Source organism: Dama dama, chromosome 12 (genome assembly GCF_033118175.1).
Source record: "Dama dama isolate Ldn47 chromosome 12, ASM3311817v1, whole genome shotgun sequence".
In the NCBI taxonomy this organism is placed as follows: Eukaryota; Metazoa; Chordata; class Mammalia; order Artiodactyla; family Cervidae; genus Dama; species Dama dama.
The window spans coordinates 91,748,399-91,767,928 of NC_083692.1; the positions used below are offsets into that span (position 1 = coordinate 91,748,399).

Here is a 19,530-nt window from a genome sequence, read left to right on the forward strand (position 1 = left end):
CGTACTTTTAAACAGTTTTCTATAAGGTTGTGCCATACGACACTGCTATCTTTACATGTCAACACTGGTCAACTTATTGGTCATTTCACAGGGTTCAATGTGAAACTGACATGCTCAGTGAAAACTTAGTGATCTCAGCCTGGGTTGCAGTTGCTACACAAAAACAGAGGCTGTTAAAATAAATGAGGACTTTGAAATAAAGTGGAATTTAAAAGTTCACCCTTATTTTAGGGCTTTTATCTTGCACAAAGTTCTTCTTCAAACTAAAAAGTTAATACACCATGAAGATATTTCCAAGCAAAACCCTATATGATCTTCCAGAATTATTTTCTAGATTATGAAAAATATGATTTTCAGGAAGAGATGATCAAGTAAGGATCCTTATGCTGACAAGTAAATGCAAGCACGGAACTGAAGAACTTAAATATTTTTAACAGGGTGACTAAAATTTCAGGAGCTAACAACGTTTAAAACTAAGGGCCTAAAAAAAAAAAAAGAAAAAAAAAAACAAATTAAGGGCCTCATAAGTATGATATTTAAGCTAAAGGCTTAAATACAGGAGACAAAATTATTCGCCAGAGAATTTTTGAGAGAGAATTCTCAACCTATCTTCAGTAGTCCTCAAAACTGGCTCACAATAAAATTATCTAAAGGATGAAAAGAAAAACAAAACACTGCCTTATGAGGGATTAGGGCCCTAACAGACACTGCAATATGGAGAAGGAAATGGCAATCCACTCCAGTACTCTTGCCCAGAAAATTCCATGAACTGAGCAGCCTGGTGGGCTACAGTCCACGGAGTTGCAAAGAGTCAGATACAACTGAGCACTTTCTTTCTTTCTTTCTTTCAGACACTGTAATGAAGTTGCCCAGCTGATTCTAACATGCATTCAAGGTAGAGAACCCTGTCCAAAGGGTTTTTTCCATACTCCTTCATTTTATAAACCAAGACTACATTTTGAGATTATGTTTCGAGGCCAGTTAAAGTTCCAGAGATTCTAGTCTACCAGAGGAGAAGGCTAGTCTTATTGAGAATCACCTAATTCAGATGACAATCATACAAATATTAATGGTACAGTTCTGTACAAACATCTCTTTGTAAGAAAACATCACCCTGTATCACCATGAAAACAACATGTATAGCAAAAAATCCCCCATTTAAAAAACTGTAGTAATATTAACATATTAGAGGGGATATTAGCAATTTGTAGAACCATTACGGTATTTTCAATTACTTGGAATAGTCCTTCTTTTTTTAAAAAAGAACTTGCTAAATTCTAAATAAAACACTAACAGCTTGTTTTATATAATTTTAATAATCAACTTAAAAGAAAACATAACTGAGATATGTTATTTAATTTCCATCTTAATATTTAAAAGTAGTCCAATTAAGAATAATCTTACTGTTCTAGAATCTGAGAATGGATTGTATTCATCAAGTCCTGGTGGGACATTTCTTGTCACTTGTGTAACTGATGGATCCTGGAATAAAATTCAAAGGAGAAAAAAAGGTTACTTATCCTTTAAGATATATTTATATTTACAAAGCATTTGCTTTATCTGTACATTTGGTCACCCAGCTAAGTTAACAGAGGAAAATAAAGAAGATTATCAGATTTACTCAGTCCCATTTCCACAAAGTTGAAATTTAAACCCACAGCCCTCACACCCTCAAAGAAAAAGAAATGAAAACTAGGTTAGATGCAAATCAGCGGCTAGCTATTATTTAAAAAATGAAAATAGACCACCTCTTAACAGTTGTGTGGAACTAACTGCATCTTAGCAAATCTTGAGTCAATCCATCCTTTCCTTTGGGCTCCACGAAGAGTTCATGTCCCCCTTTTCTTGAAAATAATATCTTCAGTTTTCCCTACTGCATATTTAAGTACCACCGTACAAATCAGTGTCACACACAGGCAACATCTAGAGTATTCAAGATCAAGCCTCTCTTACTTGTTTTATTCTACAAAGTGTTTCTCTATGACTGTAGTTTATACTGTTCCACATGATCCTAGACTGTCTCCCTTTTCCAAGTATTATCACCACATTATCCCAGCTTTTCAAATCTTAATATTAGGCTTTCATATAAATAACTGAATCACAAAATCCTAGTTATTCTATTTCTCTTAATTGTAAAATGTAAGATACTAATATAATGAACATCTCAACAAAATCAACTACATAACTAATATGAAAGGGATATGCAAACCATAATGTACAGCCTCATCAGCTTTTACATCACGTCACACACTTTCACATTCATCAGAATCAAATAAAACACACACTGCTGCACCCTACTCCCAGAGGTTCTGATTCAACAGGTCTGGGGTGGGACCTGAGAATCTGCAGTTCTAACAAATTCCCAGGTGATGCTGCTGCTGGGGACCACTGCTCCCTTGTCTACACTGTCCCTTCTCTAATCCGTCTTTCTTAACAAAGCCAAAAATATAAAGCTGATCTTCTCATTCCCCTCCTCCAATCCCTCCCCTCTGCCCCTTTATCCATTTCAGATTTTTAGAAACTCTCAACTATAAAATACAGCTTCCTCAAAACGAGACACAAAGCTTCTGACTATCTGAACTAGCCCCTGCCTACCTTCCAGCTTTCTCAACTCTATAACCATCCTCACCTCACCAATCCTTCTCCCTTAGCCAAACAGAACAAGCTACTACATAAAAAGCCTCACAACTGGCAATAAGCAAGTGGTAAAGATAAATTAAAAGTACAGCACAGACGAAAAATAAAGGCTTTAAGTTTGCTCCACAATAAAATGGGAAGGAGGGAATGAAATCACTCTACTTCTCAGGGTTTCCCTCCCAAGTTTATTAAAAAATGACTAGAAAGATTATCAAGAGTGGATGCATGCTTTGGGGGGAAAATTAAGAAAAAAAAGAAACATGAATATTTTGATAAAATTTTTTATCAAGTTGACATCATTGTGCATAAAATTTAGAAGTGGGTCCAGGGTCAAAACGTGGAGACCTAGCGAATCTGGATGGTCCAGCTGCAGACATGACGCCCAGCCCACCACCATCCACCACAAAACCAGGAGACCTGAGTCCTCAGATACCATGTGCCTCCTCGGCATTGCTTCCTCAGGCAGTAATACTCTTCCAGGCAGAGTCAGCCTGGCAATCTCCTCCTCTTCCTTGAAGACTCAGCCCGAAGACTACTTCATATGCTAACCAGTAATCTTCCTGATTCCTGCCTGATAACCCAGTCACTCCATCCCAATCTCAATGTTCCCAGAGAACTTGGTATTTACCTCCATTAGCATTTATTTCACTGAACCATGATGAGCTTCATGCAAGTCTTTTTCCCCCAAATTAGATTGTGACATCTTTGAATACAAGAAATCAGTAAATAGGTCTTTTTAAATTTAATCATACAAGCAAAGTAACACTGTTTTCTTGAGTGATTATCACCAGCTCTAGGGGAAAAAATCTACAATAAGTATCTGGGATTGTAGCAGCAGTAATAACCAAGAAATACTTCCTAAGAAAAATTTACAAATGAAGTTAACTCAAAAAGTAAAAAAATGTTTAATCTCACTCATAAGATCTCCACAACTAGAGAAAGCCCACACACAGCAACAAAGATCCAGTGCAGCCAAAATATAAATAAAATAACTACATCCTGAACAAGAAATAATTTTAAAATATTAGACCAAAAAATTGCAGAGAAAGGAATACTCTCCAACTCATTCTATGAGGCCACCATCATCACTCTGATACCAGAAACAGACAAAGATATCACAAAAGAAAAGAAAATTACTGGCCAATATCACTGATGAACATAGATGCAAAAATTCTCAATACTAGCAATCTGAATCCAACAATACATTAAAAGAAACATACACCACGATCAAGTGGAGTTTATCCCAGGGAAGCAAGGATTTCTCAATATCTGCAAATCCATGTGATACAACCACAGTAACAAATTGAGGAACATGAACCATAAAATGAATAAGAAACATACTTATTTCAATAGACACAGAAAAAGCTTTTGACAAAATTCAGCACCCAATTATGACAAATAAAAAAAAAACTCTTCAGAAAGTGGGCATAGAGGGAACATAACTCAACATAATAAAGGCCATATATATCCAATCTATAGCTAACATCATTCTTAATGGTGAGAAGCTGAAAGCAGTTCCTCTAAGATCAGGAACAAGACATAGATGTTCTCTCTTGCCACTTTTATTCAACATAGTTTTGGAAGTCCTAGCTACAGTAATCAGAGAAGAAAAAGAAATACAGTGAATCCAAATTGGAAAAGAAGTCAAATTCTCACTGTTTGCAAATGATATGACACTATACATAGAAGATCCAATAAGATGCTACCATAAAACTACTAGAGCTCATCAATCAATTTGGTAACACTGCAGGTTACAAAATTAACACAAATAAATCTGCTGCATTTCTATACACTAACAATGAAAGATCAGAAAGAAAAATTCAAGAAACAATTCCATTTACCATCACATCAAAAACAATAAAATATCTAGGAATAAGCCTACCTAAAGAGACAAAAGACCTGTACTCTGAAAATTATAAGACAGATGAAAGAAGCTGAAGACGACACAAGTAGATGGAAAGATGTTCTTGGACTGGAAGAATCAAAACTGCCAAAAGGACAATACTACCCAAGGCAATCTACAGATTCAATGCAATTCCTATCAAATTACCAATGGCATTTTTCACAGAACTAGAATAAAAAATCTTAAAATTTGTACGGAGATGCAAAGACCCCAAATAGCCAAAGCAATCTTGAGAAAGAAAAACAGAGCTGGAGTAATCAGGCTCCCTGGCTTCAGACTATATTACAAAGCTATAGTCATCAAAACAGTACGAAACTCACAAAAATAAAAATACAAATCAATGGAGTAAAATAGAAAGTCCAGAAATAAAACCATGCACCTACAGTCAACCAACTTATGACAAAGGAGGCAAGACTAGACAATGCTGGAAAGACAGTCTCTTCAACAAATGGTGCTGGGAAAACTGGACAGTTTACATCTTAAACAATGAAATTAGATCCTTCTTTAACATTATACACAAAAATAAGCTCAAAATGGATTGAAGATCTAAATATGAGACCAGACACTATAAAACTCCTAGAGAAAAACACTTTCTGATATAAATCACAGCAATATCTTTTGCAATCCATCTCCCAGAATAATGGACATAAAAACAAAAATATATAAATGGGACCTACTTAAACCCAAAAGCTTTTGCAAAGCAAAGGAAACAATAAACAAAAAGAAAACCCACAGACTGGGAGAAAATATTTGCAAATGATGTGACTGACAAGGTCACAAAATTCACTAACAATTCATGAAGCTCTTCATCATTAAAATCAACAATCCAAATTAAAAAATGGGCAGAAGACCTAAACAGACATTTCTCCAAAGAAGGCATATGGATGGCCAGGAGGCACACGAAAAATGTTCAACATTGCTAATTGTTAAAGAAATTCAAATCAAAACTACAATGAGATATCACGTCACACCAGTCAAAATGGCTGTCAACAAAAAATCCAAAAGCAACAAATGCTAGAGAGGGTGTGGAGAGAAGGGAACCCTCCCACACTCTTGGTGGGAATGTAAATTGGGACAGCCACTACGTAGAACAATCTGGAGGGTCCTTAAAAGACTAAAAATAGAGCAACCATATGACACTGTAATTCCACTCCTGGGCATATATTCAGAGAAAAATATGGTTTCCAAAAGCATACACGCACCCCAATGTTCATCACAGCACTGTTTACAACAGTCAAGATATGGAAGCAACACAAATGTCTATCAACAGAAGAATGGATAAAGAAGTGGTGCATATATACGATGCAATATTACTCAGCCAAATAAAACTATGAAATAATGACATTTGCAGCAACATGGATGGACGTAGAGACTGTCATACTGGGCGATGAAAACCAAACAGAAAAGGAGAAACATTGCATGATATCTCTTATATGAGAATCTAAAAAAACATGATACAAATGAGTTTGTTTACAAAACAGAAAGAGACTCACAGACTTAGAAAACCAACTTATGGTTGCCGGCGTAGGGGGGAGATGGGAACAATGGACAGAGAGTTTAGGATGGGAATGTACACAGTGCTATATTAAATATAGATAACCAACAAAGACCTACTGTATAGCACAAGGAACTCTGCTCAATGCTATGTGGCACCCTGGATGGGAGGGGAGTTTGGGGGGAAATGGAGAATGGATATGTGTATTTGTATGGCTGAATCCCTTTGCTGTCCACCTGAAACTATCACAACATTATTAATAGGCTAAAAAATAATTATCTGTATTTAAATTTTTAAAAATAATAGAAGACAATTTGGAAAAGAAGACATGCAAATATTAAGCAAATATACTGAAAGTGAAAGGGTTAGTCACTCAGTCATGTCTGGCTCTTTGCAACCCCATGGACTACAGCCCACCAGACTCCTCTGTCCATGGAATTCCTCAGGCAAGAACATTGGAGTGGGTTGCCATCCCCTTCCCCAGGGGATCTTCCTGACCCAGGGATTGAACCTTGGTCTCCTGCATTGCAGGCAGATTCTTTACCTGTCTGAGCACCAGGGAAACCCCAAAGAATACTGAATCGGGTTGTCATTTCCCTCTGCAGGGATTCTTCCCAACCCAGGGATCGAACCTGCAACTCCTGCTTTGGCAGGTGGATTCTTCACCACTGAGCCACCAGGGAAGCCCATAATGGTAAAGAAAAATGAAAATGTGGAATAAGAAATGGAATAAATTTTTTAAAAAAAGAAAAGAAATAGAGGGGAGGCAAAATAGTCCCAGAAAGATGAATCCTGCTTAGCCAACATTCATGCCATCAATGTCATTTTCTCAATGCTACTTAAGTAAAATGAGTTCTAGCTTTCATTCAACAAATACGTATAACCAATTATCAAGTGTCCTAAAATTCAAGTTCACATTAAAATTTTTTAATCCCACATAAAGTGTAACTTTATTTTAAAGAGGCCCAGAATGAAATCATTCTTCAATTTTCTACCTTTGACTACAATAATTAAAATGACCTTTTTTCCTTCCAGATTTGAGGTTAATCCAGGATGAAAGTTAATTGGCAGCTTGCCAAAATCACTGTCTCAAATTCTAGTTGATCTAGAATCTACCTCAACGTAGTATTAGGTGACCGAGCACTAGACTATAGGATATACCAAGAGTGATTTAGGAAGATAAAGAACTGATATCTCTGACTTATAACATAATTAACATTTCAAATTAGTTTTTAATAAATGTAAACAGTGCTGAGGAAGCTACAGTCTCTAAACTGAGAGAAAATCAGCAAAGTTGATTTAATTAATAATGAATTATCTTTCAATGCCTATTAAGTATTGAGCACTTATTTACATTATTTCCAATCCTTGCTGTGATCCTCCCTGATGGACCATATTGTTCTGTTTTTCAGGAAAAAAAAAAGCTATGGTCTTAAAAAAGAAACTTCCTCAAGGTTAATTAGCATACGTCTGAAATAAAACATGAAGTCAGGACTTCCCAATGCCTATATATACTCTTTCCATCAGATATACTAAAAATAGTTTATCACGACCATAACTTTATCAAGAGAAGATATTGGTTGAGTGGTTGTTTATCAATTCCAAAACTTAAAAAGGAAAATATCTTGCTTCCTCTTCAACACAATCAAAATTAAACTGTTTCAACTGGTAAGCTGGTTGCTTCTATAACAGTGGTTCTCACACTCAGCAAGCACTGGAATTATTTGGAAGGCTTATTAAAATCCAAACCGCTGAGCCCCATTCCAGCGTACCGTCAGGTCTGGAACGGTGGCTGAGAATTTGCACTTGTACCAAGGAAAACACTCTGAGCTAGTCTCATTTTACTTACTTAGAGGGATATACTAGATTTCTGTATTTTACTAACTTTCAAGAAGCAAGACATTCTTTAGATGTTAAATATCCTTTTTGGCTCTGATTATCAATAAAGTTACACCATTTAGTCAAATCAGGGCTATTCTGCTAACCCTTTAGTAAGCAACTTAACGTCATGGTCATGTTTCATTAAAAACCAAGATGCATTACAAAAATAAATTTTTTTAAGAAGAGAATAAATAAATATTTTACATTACACTTCTTTATATCTTTAATCCAAGTTTATTTACCAAACCCTCTGGGGTCGTGCTAAAGAGCCTCTTGATGAAAGTGAAAGAGGAGAGTAAAAAGTTGGCTTAAAATTCAACATTCAGGAAACTAAGATCATGGCATCCAATCCCATCACTTCATGGGAAATAGATGGGGAAACAATGGAAGCAGTGACAGACTTTATTTCTGGGGGCTCCAAAATCACTGCAGATGGTGATTGCAGCCATGAAATTAAAAGACACTTGCTCCTTGGAAGAAAAGCTATGACCAACCTAGACAGCATATTAGGAAGTAGAGACATTACTTTGCCAACAAAGGTCTGTCTAGTCAAGGCTATGGTTTTTCCAGTAGTCATGTATGGATGTGAGAGTTGGATTATAAAGAAAGCTGAGCACCAAAGAATTGATGCTTTTGAACTGTGGTGGTGGTGAAGACTCTTGAGAGTCCCTTGGACTGCAAGGAGATCCAACCAGTCCATCCTAAAGGAAATCAGTCCTGAATATTCATTGGAAGGACTGATGCTGAAGCTGAAGCTCTAATACATTGGCCACCTGATGCAAAGAACTGACTCATTTGAAAAGACCCTGATGCTGGGAAAGACTGAAGGCGGAAGAAGGGGATGGCAGAGGATGAGATGGTTCGATGGCATCACCGACGTGATAGACATGAGTTTGAGTAGGCTCTGTTAGTTGGTGATGGACAGGGAAGCCTGGCGTGCTGCAGTCCATGGGGTCACAAAGAGTCGGACACAACTGAGTGACTGAACTGACGGGGTAGTGTACCTTCACTGAATTTCAACTGATTTCCTCCATCATGCTTCATGTTGGACCTTCTCAATCACTGCCACATATAACCTCACAGGAAGATTAAAACCTGACAAGCAAGTACTTTCACCTTCAGCTAGACATAGGGACATCAATTCAGTAACAGTTTCTTTGGACCTCCCTGGTGGTAAGACTCCACACTTTCACCACAGGGGGTACAGCTTCAATCCCTGGTTGTGGAAGTAAGATCCCACATGCCACATGGTGTGACCAAAAATAATGGCAATAATTTCTTCAATAAACATTTCTTGTAAATAATTAACCTCAGTGTCTTCTCAGTATATATGTCATCCTCAAGCTAAATAATAGTCTAAAAACGCAAAAGACTCCATGGATGATTCTGTAGAACATACATTATGTATTTACTTAGTATATCTGCTAACACTTAATAGGTTTGGGTTTCCTGATTAACACTCAAAAGTCTCTGTATCTTCGGTACTTGTTCAAAAGCAGAAAGAGGACTCATCTAGGAATTGGAAACTCAGCTCACTGGAAATGACTAGCCTCTGCAACCTTAAGCAAGTCACCTAAACTCTTGTCTCATATGTAAAATAGGACAAATATGATATATGATCACCCTGGTCAGTTGAAGCTCTGAAATGTTATGCTATAGACTTTAAGTCTTCATTGTTTGGAAAGCTAACTGCCTGTATTTAACCCTACCCTACCCCACCCTACTAGTGAAAAGATGTAAACACTGAACAAGGCACTTCATATTTCAATGTGACTCCGTTTTTTCATCCGTAAGATGTATCACATAGTTCATGAACAGATACAGTTCCTGCACGTGGACAACACTTGAATGACAGCTTTTAGGCTGTTATCATTATTACCAACAAGAAAAGAGTCAAACAAAAAAGCTGTCCATTTTTTATTAACTGAGGTATCAAGAAAGTATAGAGCATCCTATGTAATGAACAGGCCAAAAAACATCCACAGCCCCCTTCCGAGGAAAGCGGCGACCGGGGCCCTCCACCCAGTGATCGCGTCATGTGCCCCGACAGCCAGCGGCGTGCCAAAGGGTGAGGAACTGGCCTCTGTGCCAGTGGCAGCCATGTTTAGGACTGGACGTGAGGGAGCCTGGCAGACCCCTACAAAGGTGATTCTGCATTGGACACTAACTACTCCATTCAATTCGGGCTTGTTTGCTGAGGCACTTGAATGAGACACAGAGACGGTACTGTAAAGAGCAGCAGAAGCTGACACCAGTCACAGTGTACACACAGACAGAAGCGAAGTCATAAGAAGGTGACCAGGAAAGGGGGCAGTAGGTTCAGCACCCAAGGGGAATGGCATTTACCAGAGCTGCCAATGAGTTACTCAAGCAAAAATATGGCCAACAGAGTTGCTGTTCTTCTAGCTGATGAGGAGTGACTGGTGTTAGAGAAGTTTTCACACATTTCTACAGACCCCCAGGGAGACCACAGGAAGAAGAGAAAAGAAGGATACGTCAGAGGAGCAGAAGAGGGAAAAAACCCCCACCCTTCACTCAAATCAGTGAAGCCCAATTCTTATGTGTCTTTTAACTATTGATTTCGTGTGAAAACGGTTTCCACGGCTTGGCAGGAGGGAGGTAAAGGGCAGGGACTGTGGACTGAGGAAACACCACATGAGCTCCCAGAAACAGTTTCATCCCAACAGCAGAGACTGAGCGCGTTGGGCTTCCTTCCCTCCCCAAAATCCAAACAAAAAACCTCCATCACCTGAGGTAACCTGAGCATATCTCCATGCCTTAAAACCAGCACAGGTGGAACCAATGCTCTTGACCATTTTGTGTTCTATTAAAACTTTACATAAAAACAGTTTACTTTCATTAAGATTTTATATTTAAATAAAATCTTCTGGGTGAGAAAGATTTTAATAAGTATTACCATTTACTGGTGCCAAGTATACATTCTGGTCTGAAACATACTTACTGATCCAAACTGCTGCTAAATCACTTTTTTTAAATTGAAGTTCATTTACAATGTTGTGTCAACTTCTGTACAGCAAAGTGATCTAGTTACACACACACACATATATATATACTCTTTTCCACTATGGTTTAACATAGGATTTAGTTCCCAGCGCTATACAGTAGAACCTTGTTGTTTACCCATTCCATATTTAATAGAAAAGACCCCAATGCTGGAAAAGACTGAAGGCAAAACGAGAAGGGGTGGCAGAGGATGAGATGGTTAGATAGCATCACCGACTCAACAGACGTGAATTTGAGCAAACTCTGGCAGATACTGAAGGACAGGGAGCCTGGCTGTGCTGCAACCCACAGAGTAATAAAGAGCTGGACACAACTCAGCAACCAAACAACAAATGTAACAGCTTTTACATCAGCTAACCCCAACCCCCCATGCCATCCCTCTCCCAACCCGCACCCCCTTGGCAATCAAAAGTCAGCTCTCTATCACTCCTTAATGTAATTCTAATTTCACCTTTTCTCTCCCTTCTAATTTTAAGGAGATGGAGGAGGATACAACTCTAGTCTTTAATTTATCCTTTGATTTTCTTAGTGATAAGATATTTCCCACAGTTGTCAAGTTTAAGGCAACTTAACAAAACCAATGCAAAAAAAAAAAAAAAAAACCTCTTTATATACAAGCTTCATCTCTTCCCATCTTTTCTCTGGATTACCCTATCAGTTATCCCTTTCTCTCATATGTTCATCTTCTCAACAGGACGCCTCACACCTACACTTTAAGTCTCAATTATCTTTAAAATGCACACAAGCAAAGAAATTCAAAACCATTCCTTCAATCACCCTCAAGCTAGTACTATAAGCCCCCTTCTTTCTATGCACTTCTCATCTCCCACCCACACACCCTCCCATCAGGGGCTATATTTTCAGTGTAAACTGCACTAGCCTTCCCACTGTTTCTCTGCCGTGTGACACCTTCCCCAATCTATTCTTCACAGTGAACCAAGAGGAGCTTCTCAAAATACAAACTTGTTCATGTCACACCTACAGATTTGATGAATGTGAAGAAAACAAATGTATACTAAATTTGGTTTATTGTCTCAATCATCTAAGAGCATATTTTAGGCCTATGAAAATTTACCAGTCTTTAGGAATGAAAAATGAACAACTGGTGAAATCATCAGGGGATAGAGATTGCAAAGATGGGTATATTCTCACCATCCACATAAGTGACTGCTACAGCATGAAGACAACCTTTAAACCAGCGGTAACTACTGACATTCTTCTATCACACACAGCTAAAACCCACTGCTGTTGTGATATTGTATTTTATCTACCTAGACCTATGTCATATAATGTAGTGGCCACTAGCCACATGTAACTCTTGAAATGTATCTAATCCAAACTGAAATGTGCTCAAAGTATAAAACACATCATGTTAAAAAAAAAAAACACACATCATGTTTCTGATTTTGAAGCACAAAACAATGTAAAATATCATTAACAACTGTTAAGTCGATTATATGTTGAAAGAGATTTTGTACATATGAAGTTAAATAAAATGTATTACTAAAATTAATTTCACCTGATTTCTTTTCATACACCTTCTACAAAATTTTAAATTACACATGTGGCACAAATAATATTCCCACTGAACAGTGCTGATCTAGTCATTATAATTTATTCAAGAATGACCAAAATTTCACTTTCATTCATTTGGGAAAATTCAATTATGTCACAAAAAGTCCAACTCTCACATCCATACATGACTACCTGAAAACCATAGCTTTGACTACATGGACCTTTGTTGGCAAAGTAACGTCTCTGCTTTTTAATATGCTGTCTAGGTTGGTCATAACTTTTCTTCCAAGGAACAGTTATCTTTTAATGTCATGGCTACAGTCAACCATCTGAAGTGATTTTGGAGCCCAAGGAAATAAAGTCTGTCACTATTTCCATTGTTTCCCCGTCTATTTGCCATGAAGTGATGGGACTGGATGCCATGATCTTAATTTTTTGAATGTTGAGTTTTAAGTCAGCTTTTTCACTCTCCTCTTTCACTTTCATCAAGAGACTGTCTAGTTCCTCTTTGCTTTCTGCCATAAGGGTGGTGTCATCTGCATATCTGAGGTTATTGATATTTCTCCCAGCAATCTTGATTCCAGCTTGTGCTTCATCCAGCCCGGCATTTCGCATGATGTACTTTGCATGTAAGTTAAATAAGCAGGATGACAATATACAGCCTTGCCGTACTCCTTTCCCGATTTGGAACCAGTCTGTTATTCCATGTCCAGTTCTAACTGTTGTTTCCTATCCTGCATAGAGATTTCTCAGAAGGCAGGTAAGCTGGTCTGGTATTCCCATCTCTTTCAGAATTTTCCACAGTTTGTTGTAATCCACCCAGTCAAAGGCTGTAGCGTAGTCAATGAAGCAGATGTTTTTCTGGAATTCTCTTACTTTTTCTATGATCCGATGGATGTTGGCAATTTGATCTCTGGTTCCTCTGCCTTTTCTAAATCCAGCTTGAATGTCTTTAAGTTTCTCAGTTCACATACTATTGAAGCCTAACTTGGAGAATTTTGAGCATTACTTTGCTAGTGTGTGAAATGAGTGCAATAGTGCAGTCGTTTGAACATTCTTTGACATTATCTTTCTTTGGGATTGGAATGAAAACTGACCTTTTCCAGTCCTGTGGCCACTGCTGAGTTTTCCAAATTTGCTGGCATATTGAGTGCAGCATTTTCACGGCCCCATCTTTGAGGATTTGAAATAGCTCAACTGGAATTCCATCAATTCCAGCTTTGTTCACAGGGATGCTTCCTAAGGCCCATTTGACTTCACACTCCAGGACGTCTGGCTCTAGGTGAGTGACCACACCACTGTGGTTATCTGGGTCATGAAGATCTTTTTTGTATAGTTCTTCTGTGTATTCTTATCACCTCTTCTTAATATCTCTGCTTCTGTTAGGTCCATACCATTTCTGTCCTTTATTGTGCCCATCTCTGAATGAAATGTTCCCTTGGTATCTCTAATTTTCTTGAAGAGATCATTTGTCTTTCTCATTCTATTGCTTTCCTCTATTTCTTTGCACTGTTGACTTAGGAAGGCTTTCTTATGTCTCCTTGCTATTCTTCAGAACACATATCCATGTGTCCACATAAAAACTTACTTGTACAATTTTTCACAGCAGCATGATTCCTACCAGCCAAAAGTGGAAACAACTGAAACTTATATCAACTGATGAATGTACAAATAAAATGTAGTATATCCATACAATGGAACTATAATTTGACAATAAAAAGAAATGAAGTTCTGATACATGCTACAATATGAATGAAACTTAAACACATGGTACTGCCAGTCATAAAAGACTACATTTTTTACAATTCCATTTATATGTAATGTCCAGAGAGACTATTAGTGGCTGCCTAGTGCTGGAGAATTTGGGAGGGAAATGGGTAATAACTGCTAAAGGTCATGAGATTTCTTTTCAGAGTGATGAAAATGTCCTAAAATTGACAGTATTGACACACAACTGTAAATATAATAAAAATCACTGAACTGTACCCATTAAATTGGTTAATGGTATGATACATTAACTATATCTCAGAGTTGCTTTTTAAGAAGATAATCAGTTGTAACATTTCTTGGAAGAAATCTTGCCAACCAACTATAAATCCATATGCAGGGCCTTCCTGGTGGTCTAATGGTTAAAAATCCACCTCGCAATGCAGGGGACTTGGGTTCAATCCCCGGTCCGGGAAGATCCCACATGCTGCGGGGCACCCAAGCCCTGCACAACTGCTGAGTCCACACACTGCAACTACGTCCTAGAGCCCGTTCTCTGCAACGAGAGGAGCTGCTGAAATAAGAGGCCATGCTCCACAACGAAGGGAAGCCCCAGACCACTGCCACCAGAGAAAGCACGCATGGCAAAGAAGACCCAGCACAGTCATAAATAAGAAACAAGCCTTTTAAAAAAATCCACGTCTTCAAAATCTAAATACCAAATCACTCAGTGCCCTTATTAAACAGAGAAACACTCATTAGGAAAGAAGTAAAAAAGAGACTGGGCAGGAGATCTGGCTCTCAGAGACTACAATGATACCAGAGTTTGCATACTTACAAACTGGATACTTTATTTTAGCATCCCACTATATGGAGTCGTGAAAATTTCTTCTGAAATTTGAGAAACTGGGTAGCTAAAAGAGCTAGATGCCCATCAAAAATGCACTGAAGTATACAGACATAAAAAGAAAAAGGATGATAGCAAAAAAAAAAAACAGGGAAATAACAATAAAAAGATATTTTAAGCAGTGAAAAAAAAAAAAACAGGGAAATATTTGTTCATATTTGTTCAACTGACTGGTGGGCTCAAATGACCACCAATGAATGAGTCACTGAATTGATATCCTAAGGATGGGATGACATCCCTTATTTTCAATAAACTCTCAAGAGATTTTTGCACCAAAAAATTTGTTTTGTCATATATACTGGTTCTGCACCAAGATTAATGAGTTTTCTGTCATTCATATTAAACACTGAAATAGCAAAACAATTACCACTAAATGTGGCCAGCAAATACCCATGAACAAATTTTTAAATGTCTTAGTAGTTTGGTCATATTACAGGCAGTCATTGAGAAGGAAATGGCAACCCACTCCAGTATTCTTGCCTGGAGATTCCCATGGACAGAGGAGCCTGGTGGGCTACAGTCCATGGGATTCATGGGGTCACAAAGAGTCAGACATGACTTAGCGACTGAGCACACACACATAGGCAGTCAACTTTCAAATGTAGCCTTTCCACCTCAAATATATGTCATAAGGAACATTTTCTTAAGAAACAAGTCCTGGAGCCCATTATACACAGTGAAGTAAGCCAGAAAGATAAAGACCAATACAGTTAGTCTGTATTGGTCTAACGCATATATATGGAATTTAGAAAGATGGTAACAATAACCCTATATGCAAAACAGAAAAAGACACACAGATGTACAGAACAGACTTTAGGACTCTGTGGGAGAAGGCGAGGGTGGGATGTTCAGAGAGAATAGCACTGAAACAAGTATACTATCAAGGGTAAAACAGATCACCAGCCCAGGTTGGATGAATGAGACAAGTGCTCAGGGCTGGTGCACTGGGAAGACCCAGAGGGATCGGGTGGGGAGGGAGGTGGGAGGGGGGATCGGGATGGGGAATACGTGTAAACCCATGGCTGATTCATGTCAATGTATGGCAAAAACCACTACACTATTGTAAAGTAATTAGCCTCCAACTAATAAAAATAAATGAAAAAAAAATTAAAAATTAAAAAACCATTAAGAAGGCAAGTGAAAAAAAAAAAGAAACAAGTTCTGGCTAAATAAATAACCTACTCTTGCTAACTTAGTGGTTAAGCTCTTCAAACCAGCAAATCCAAATCTACAATATAGCCATAGGGAGAAAGCATTCAGCATTCCAACTGTGACACCAGGGATTCATCCTGCCAGCTTCCCATGACTTCAAAGGTAATCATAATCACAACTTTAAAAACTATTTAGACTCAAATATAATAAAAAGAACATTAGATATCCTTTTTAAAAATAAACATTAAACAACCAAGTTTACAACTTTTCACCATTTAAACAAAGTTTGCACCACAAGGTAATCTGTCATAAAAATAAAATGAACTCTCATTATTATCCTCAGCTCAAGTTGTGATATATAATAGCTTCTAAAATCCCCATGCTTTGTAAGACAACCAGTAATTTCTATGTTTTGTTTTTGTTGCTATTTCTGTTAATACCAAAAGTTTAAAAGTTAATAAAAATTAGAGTCTGCCTTAGAAAATATAGGCAATTTAGGGATAAAATAAAGGAGAAGAATAAATAATCACATGTTGCAACCAAAGGGAAACTTGCACCATTATTTATTTCCTTTATCTGTTATTTTAAGAGCTTCTTATCTTTGTCTTAATTCAAAAGCTAAACTCCTATAACCATAAGAAGTGTAAAAAAAAATCAAATAAATATGGAAAGCAGAAAAATGAAGCAATTTGCGTAAGGTCACCTAGCTGGGAGGTGGACAAGCAAATCAGGCTCCTGGCTCCAACGCCACGATTTTACCTACTCCCCTGGACCACCTCTGTAGATTTCACTAACTCCTTCCTCTAAGCCCCCAGCACTGCGGTAAGACACTTAAATGTTTGTTGCAATACATATAGCTCACGAAACACTTTCTTATGAACTCAACTCTAAATGGTGGTTAAGCTCCCCTGAGATTCAAATATAAACATTTCCATACATTTTTTTTAAATCAAGTAGAAAAAGCATGTAACACTTCTTTGAAGTTTAGGGAATACATTAATTACAGTTTTATAATATGCCACTTACTTGTGAGCAATTCACTAAAATTTATGACTACTTGAGATGCCAAAAATTAGGCATGGTAGGCCATAAATAAAACCACAAGACTGGCTAAATCAAGTTAAAACAAGCATAAACCACTTTGGGAAAATAGTAAAATTCCACTAGTAAATTTACGCTAGTATGCTAGCCCCGGCCATGACTGGCCCATATTCTTGCTTCTCTTTTCCTATCACCTCCACCTCCCACATATACCCCACATGACTGGATGAGAATTCTAACCACCACTGGAGGATTCTCGCAGAAACGACTGCCAACAGCACATACACAACTCTACCTTTGCTCATTTCTCTTGAACTGAGAAGAAACATCCATTACTTGTTGAGTATATACTGTTCATATTATATGCACTGTTCTGTTTGATAAGCAAAACTCTTTAATAGCTACATATACTAAATCATTGCATTCAAATGTCTAATTTATTTTTCTTCTATTAACAATCAAGTTAAAATTATCAATGTATACCTATCACAAATCCTTTCTTCCTAGTTTGATCTCACCAAAAGTCAGTGTTTGATCTCAGCAATACTCAAAATGCACAACACGTTTATAATTTACACTTATTCCTTGTTTTCTTCTTTTAAGAGGTTCTAACAGCTTTGCTGATATAAAAAAATTTCAATAATTCATCTATACTCTGTAAAATAAATAGAAGACTCTTATAAAGAAAAAAAGTATCAAGTTGGTAATATTGATGTAGTCATAATTACATTCTGAAAGCAAGTGTAAAACTCATTATTACACTTTTTTAAAGTTTTGAAACAAGCAGAGATTAGAAACAGTTGCTACACTAGCTCTATGGATTTGGGAAGATTAGCAAGCTTGTATACACACACACACACACACACACACACACAGTCTAGGGACTTCAGCAGGTTCTTGGGAACCATTTTACATGAAATATGAAGGGCTTTTTAACAAAAATTCTTCATTTCTTTTGCAAAAACATAGATTAAGAATAAAGTTTTACAACAAGGGTGCCAAGATCATTCAAAGGGGAAAGAACAGTCTGTTCAACAAATGGTGTTGGAACAACTGGATATCCATATTCAAAACAATGAAGTTGGACCTTACTTCACACCCTACACAAAAATTAATGCAAAATTAATCATAAAGCTAAACATAAGAGCTGAAACTATAAAACTTCCTGAAGAAAACTGGGATAAATGTTCACAACCTGAGGTCTGGCAAAGGACTCTTAGATAAAATATCAAAACACAGAATCTAAATATAGATAATTTGGACTTAATCAGAATTTAGAACTTTTGTGCTTCAAAGAACATTAACAAGAAAGTAAAAAAGTAACCAATAAAATGGGAGAAAACACTTGTAAATCCTTTATCTGCATAAAGATCTTAAATCCAGAACATATTTTTTTAAAGTCTCTTACAATTCAATGAAAGACAACCAAATTTTAAAAGAGGCAAAGGATATGAATAGACATTTCTCCAAAGATGATATACAAATGGCCAATAAACACATAAAAATAAATTCAACATCATATGACAATATGCAAGTCAAAACCAAAAAGAAAAAAGAAAAACCACCAAAATGAGATACTTCACATTCATTAGGATGACTAGAATTATTAACAGGTAACAAGTGTTGATTAGGATGTAGAGAATGTGGCACCCTCATACACTGCAGGCAGGAATATATACGAAATGGTGCAGCCACTTTGAAAAACTGTCTGGCTATTCCTCAAATGATTCAACATAGTTACCACAAGCGTCAGCGATTCTACTCTCAGGTATACACCCAAGAAAATAAAGCAAATGTTCAAACAAAAACTTGTACACAGGTGTTTAGAGCAGCATTATTCATAAAACTCAAAAGGTAGAAACAACTCAAATATCCATCAACTGATGAACTGGCATTACTAATTCTTACAAGCACCCAAAGCCAAATGCCAGAGAGGAGGTTATTGGATTGCTCTCTGCACACGTTTACAAGGACTTCTTGTGGCATTTCTTGCACAGGGAAGGGGATTTGGTACAACGTCAATTCCAACCAACCTCCACATTGTCTTTTACGTTCCACACCTATGAAACATTGGGAAATTTCCTCCTTGTGATTTAAAAACACCCCATAGTGTTTGAATTTTCATTACCACCAAAAACTAACTACAACTTTAACTGTATCATGACAACCTGTATTCTATCATTTATATCTGTATTCAGTCTAGATACAGGCTTGATTCAATCATGATTTTGTTTAGAAGATGTTAATTTGCATTTACCTGTAAGCAAT

General features: G+C 37.2%; 1 protein-coding gene across 2 annotated transcripts in view; it reads right to left on the reverse strand.

Moving 5' to 3' along the window:
• The window catches only part of SCAMP1 (secretory carrier membrane protein 1), a 128,109-nt gene that overhangs the window by 99,137 nt on the left and 9,442 nt on the right, over nt 1-19,530 (reverse strand). For both annotated transcript variants that reach the window (XM_061158105.1, XM_061158104.1), the window contains exon 2: nt 1,405-1,482. Coding sequence is in view for 1 of the 2 variants with exons in the window: in XM_061158104.1 (XP_061014087.1) it covers nt 1,405-1,482 (78 nt within the window). In the remaining variant the exon portion in view is untranslated. The remainder of the gene's footprint in view (nt 1-1,404; nt 1,483-19,530) is intronic.